Raw genomic sequence first — 5,594 nt, 5'->3', positions numbered from 1 at the left:
TAGGTGATATGTTACATGCCATTTAATTTAATTGGATACATGAGACTTGGAAAATTAAGCTGGCTATATGGAGAAACTAATTAGAACTCACAAAGCATGTGTTTTAAGATTTATTCATGCAAAGGCAAAGGCACAGAGGAGCTCTAACATGCGTTGGCTCACTTCTTGAGCAACCATGGCAGTCAACTGGACCAGGCTGAAGGAACTCTGTCTGTTCCAACATGTGACTGGTAGGGGAGCAAATACATGAATCATCTTTCAGGACTTCTCCATGTATGTTATTAGGAAGCTGGAGCAAAAGCAGAGTAGATGGGCCTGGCATCACAACCAATGGCTGGATCTGTTGTATTTGATGTAAGTATTATATATGAAAGGTATTTATTTTCCACTTGTCAAGAACCAAGTGAAATGTCAGATATTACATATGTGCTATATTACAGACATAATAGGTATATTACAGATAAAATAAACTGCTTTATATAATAAACTATAATATTAGTTTTGAGGATGCTGCATTTTACAAGACACAAAATGCTGAGGTATTATTACCCTTGGATCTATTTTGGGTAGGGAATTTAAACTAGTATATTATACCAAGGGCATGAGATTGTAAACAGACAAGCATCTATTATATTCTAGAAAACTGACATAGGTGCTTGTATGTGAATCTCAAAATTATCCCTAAAAACATGCTAGTTTATAAGAATAATGAGGCATATACTTAGGAAATTACCTTTTTCTGCTACTGTCCCTTAGGAAAATACATTAACATCATATTGTAAAGTAATACACAAGATATTTTGCTGTTATGTGGTTATTTATACAAAAAATTCAGTGTTCATTTTCATCATTTTATAAATCTTGGAAGATACTGTGATATTTCAAATTATTTTATGGTTTGTAACTATCAAGTCACAATAGTTAGCAATGCCAAGTCCTTATCGTTTCTTTAATAATGAATATTAATGAGCTCATCTTTCCTAGCTCATCAGAAAATTTGTAATACATAATTGTGAATCAATTGCCTTTCAAAACATCAGGCTTTAAAAAGGTGAATAAGTTATTTTTTAAAAACATGTGAATGGCCTATGTTTAAAACTAGTAATATGTTTGGTTTTCTTATGGTCAAGTTTCTCTGTATATGTAACTTACATAGCATACTATTAAGAATACTCAAAATGACCAAAGAATGGTTTATTCTGGTGAAATCCAACATTGATAATTAAGGAGACTGAAGGCAGAGCATCGTGGGAAGTGTGGTGTGAGCCTAAGAGACATCTGCTAATGCCTTTATGTTAATCAATAACTGTGTCTTTGTTGGTCCGAAGCTTCAGAGATGAGACTTCTGATTAAGCTGGAGGCAGTTCTGTGATTGTTACATGATGCAGTTCATCCAAGCTCGCTTCTAATAAGCAAAATCATTTCTGCACACATTCTTTGTACTTGCTTCCAGTCAAAATACACTCCAACACAAGTAACTATTACTAATAGTAGTATGTAAGATAGACCTTTCAACTTTATGTTAAAAAAATAACTCATGAATAGGGATATTCCTCTTTTTTTGGTCTGTGTCATATGTGTCTCACTTAGCTGATAAGAATCTAAAGATCTGTTCTGATCTAGTGTGTGAAACACTGAAGAGTAATAACACAAATATCACTTGTTATCATTTTACCTGGTGCCTAGAAGTGTTCCAGACACCTTGTATGCAATAAACAACAGCTCCAAGATGAACATATCATTGTGGTTCTTGTTTTAGAGATGATGGAACAGCAGGCATGGGGAGGTTTACTAGTTTGTACAAACTGCGTTGAAGCTTGGATCGCAGCACAGGTGGTGCTTCTCTGTTCTCATCCTTGTGTTGTGTTCTCTCCCAGAGTGTCCTCCCTTCTAATTAGATATGTATTTAAGGAGAACCATAGGAGTATGAGGTCACCAGAACTGCCGTATCTCAATCACTTTTAGTATAACAATGATGAACTTGCAAATTCCTATCTCTAATAAAACTAAGAAGAAAACAAAAGTGAACAGAACAGAATACAGCGGGGCTGCTATGATATTGCCATTGCTGGTTTGAAAGAATTCGGAAATCATCTAGTTCATTCCCTCACTTTCCAATGACTGAATTGAGACAGGCTTGTAAGTACATTCCAAAAGCTACTCAAATGCCTTGTTACACTGGTTTTACACTTTTCCCCCCACCATATTGCTTTTGTTTAACCCTGACACTGAAATTGTGTATTTGCGCTCTCTGTATTGCTAAGAAGAATTGTGGTTTATATAACCACGATACCTGTTTGCCTGTCTTTTTGTTTTGTTTTGTTTTTCATGATTTTTTTCTCTTACTACTTTCTTCAAAACTTTATTTGGTGATAAATATCATGTTTTCCTTGATTTTTGGAAGCTAAGTTACAGAACACACAAACATTGTAATGAATTTTAGCAAGATTGACATTTTGAAGTTTGATTAGTTTTTTTATAGCCCTTGTTTATACTTTTGAGGAACAATGGCTTTTCTACTTACGAATTCTGTGTTCAATGGAGGATTAAACCTGTGAGTAAAAATTGGGAAGCATGTCACTGTAAAAATTTAGTAAATAAGACAGAGAAAGGGAGAGGGCAGTGAGCGGGAGGGTCAGATAGGAGCTATTAGTTTTTAAAAACTTCATATGGTTTGGGGAGGGGTGGGGAGAACCCAAGTATCTATGTAACTGTGTCACATAATACAATGTAATTACTGAAGTGAAATAATAAATAATTTAAAAAAAAAACTTCATATATATGAAATACATGAGATTTGTTCCTTTTCTTTACATAAAAGTATAATTTTTGCTGAAAGTCATCATAATGTGTTTCAATGTGTTAAGAGTGATGTACAGGCAAGAATAAATAAACAGAATAATGGTTTCTAAATGAGCTGACAAAGTCATATGCGATTATTTCTTCAGGGAGCAATGTGCTAAACAATTTTGCAATCATGTGTTGTATTTCACAATTCAGTCTTCATTAAAGTTGTATGGAAGATTGATATACATATGCAGACAGCGCAGATTATATTATTGTGTCAATCTTATTAATATTCATTGTGATGTTTGTGTGTTCTGTAACTTAGCTGCCAAAAATCAAGGAAAATGTGAGATTTATCTTTGGGGTGGGGTGTTTTTATCTAAGCACAGTGGTTTTCAGTTACTTTTGTGTTCCAAAGATAGAATTTGAATCATTTTAGGGCTCTCCTCAAATACCACCAACATGAAGAATTGGTTCTACATTCATTTATTGATCATTTTTCTGCATATTTTAAAATTTACTTTAAGGTCAAGGTTTTTTTGGTCTACTATATAAAATTTTCAACAAATCAAAAAGAAAAATAGCGTAGTAGAACAGGAAAATAGACATAGTCACAAAAAACAGTCAGTTGGAAGGCCATGCAGCTTCACTAACGTAAGTTTTAACATAGTCACAAAACATTTAAACTATAGTCACATATAATTAACCATTTGCTTGACAACATTTGGAAGCAAAGTTTGCTGGAGGACATCAAGTACAATGAGATGCACACAGAAAGGCACATATCAGACGTTCTCCCTTTTATATGGGGACTAAAATTTTTGTTGCACATAGATTATTTTGTCTAAATATTTGTTAGAACTTATTACCATCATCTAAGATGTTGAAATCAACAAGTGTTTCTTTGCTGACATCTGTGCCGAGAAGTAACACATCCAAAGGAAGAAGTCTCTAAATAACTATCATGCTTTAGATTGCTCTTATAGCATATCAACCAGGACTCAGAGGTGGAACCATTTGATGTTGCCCTCTCTGGGAAACAGAATAGTCAAGTAAAAGCCTAATTCACACTCACACAGGAGCTGCACTGGGTTTTCCTGAATGCCCACGGTTTGTCAGCCAGTGTGGAAGATACAGAAAGCAATAGGTGCTCTGTAGTATAGTGGACTCACATTCGTATCCACAATTTTTTTACAGGTCCTGTTCTTCTGAGCTCCTACTTTGGAAACAAGCACTTAAGGAAGTGTCAATGGGACATGGGTAACAATGTCACGGAATTTGTCCTTCTGGGCTTCACTCAGAACCCTGAGGGACAAAAGGCACTATTTGTCATGTTTTTACTGGTCTATGTTGTGACCATGGTGGGCAACCTGCTCATTGTGATGACTGTTATTGCCAGCCCCTCTTTGGGCTCCCCAATGTACTTCTTCTTGGCTTATCTGTCACTCATGGATGCAGTTTATTCTACTGCTGTGTCTCCAAAGTTGATCTTAGACTTACTCCGTGATAAGAAGACTATTTCCTTCTCTGCTTGCATGGGCCAGCTCTTCATAGAACACTTATTTGGTGGTGCCGAGGTTTTCCTTCTGGTGGTGATGGCCTATGACCGTTACGTGGCCATCTGTAAGCCACTGCACTATTTGATCATCATGAATAGAAGGGTTTGCATCCTGCTGCTGGGGGTGGCCTGGTTTGGAGGTTTTATGCACTCTGTGGTTCAACTTGCGTTTGCGTACAGTCTGCCCTTCTGTGGTCCCAATGTCATTGACCACTTCATTTGTGACATGTACCCGCTATTGGAACTTGCGTGCACTGACACCTATTTTCTAGGCCTCACAGTGGTTGCCAACGGTGGAGCGATTTGCGTGGTCATCTTTACTCTTCTCCTAATATCTTACGGTGTCATCCTAAACTCTCTTAAAACTCACAGCCAGGAAGGAAGACGGAAGGCCTGGTCTACTTGCAGCTCCCACATCACAGTGGTTGTTCTGTTCTTTGTTCCATGTATTTTCATTTATGTAAGACCTGTTTCCAACTTTCCCATTGATAAGTCCATCAGTGTAGTTTTCACTATTGTGACTCCTATGTTGAATCCTTTGATATACACCTTGAGAAATTTGGAAATGAAAAATGCTATGGCTAATCTCTGGTGTAAAAAGTTAACTCTTGGTAGAATAAGAGCACGTCTCCTACCCTGAATTTGTTTGTTATTAATTCTAAAGCAACAAAGAGGTAGTAAATGAAAAAATGTGTAAAGTAATCAATTTAATGGGTACTGTATAAAAACTCTTGGTATAATCAATGAACTTTTGATAGGAGAATTAATGACCTGGGTAAATTCTAGAGACCAAATAAAAGACACAAGGTGCTTTTCCTGTTAGAAGCAGCTAACCATACATTATAACTCATTTTTTTTTTTTAATGTGTAGTGAAATGCAGTCTGGAAGTTTTGTTTTTTTCTGTAGTATCACCCAAATAAATTGAAAAAGGAATTTTACTGTTATAAAAAATTATTCTGGAGCCAAAATCATGATTTTAAAAGTATAGATTCATTAGTCTGTCATTGCAGTAACATTATGTAGATAATCTGTGCTTTTTGTTTAAGAATACTTCAATGCCTGGATATTCCAGTTCATGAATTTGGTAACAGATAAACCCATGGTTGGTAAGACACTCTTAGCGAATATTTGTATTTGATGGGATGTTGCTGATGATAGAGACAGGTTCAAGTTCCCGATCACAGAGTAAATTTATTTTATTATTCCATAGACTTCGGATTTTCCCTTCCTCCTTCCTAAAACCCTATT

General features: G+C 35.8%; 1 protein-coding gene across 1 annotated transcript; it reads left to right on the top strand.

Annotated features, from left to right (window-relative positions):
* Window positions 1-4,043: 4,043 nt before the first annotated feature.
* LOC101520173 (olfactory receptor 4A16-like) lies at window positions 4,044-4,985 on the top strand. The gene has a single exon (XM_004585559.2). It carries the CDS (start codon window positions 4,044-4,046, stop codon window positions 4,983-4,985), a length of 942 nt encoding a protein of 313 aa, XP_004585616.2.
* Window positions 4,986-5,594: the final 609 nt, after the last annotated feature.

The sequence above is a fragment of the Ochotona princeps genome, chromosome 4 (genome assembly GCF_030435755.1).
Source record: "Ochotona princeps isolate mOchPri1 chromosome 4, mOchPri1.hap1, whole genome shotgun sequence".
NCBI lineage: Eukaryota > Metazoa > Chordata > Mammalia > Lagomorpha > Ochotonidae > Ochotona > Ochotona princeps.
This window is presented reverse-complemented; position numbering and strand designations above follow the sequence as displayed.

What these genes read in the sequence shown, in the direction of transcription:
- LOC101520173 (XM_004585559.2), top strand. Translation starts at nt 4,044, where the DNA reads ATGGGTAACAATGTCACGGAATTTGTCCTTCTGGGCTTCACTCAGAAC.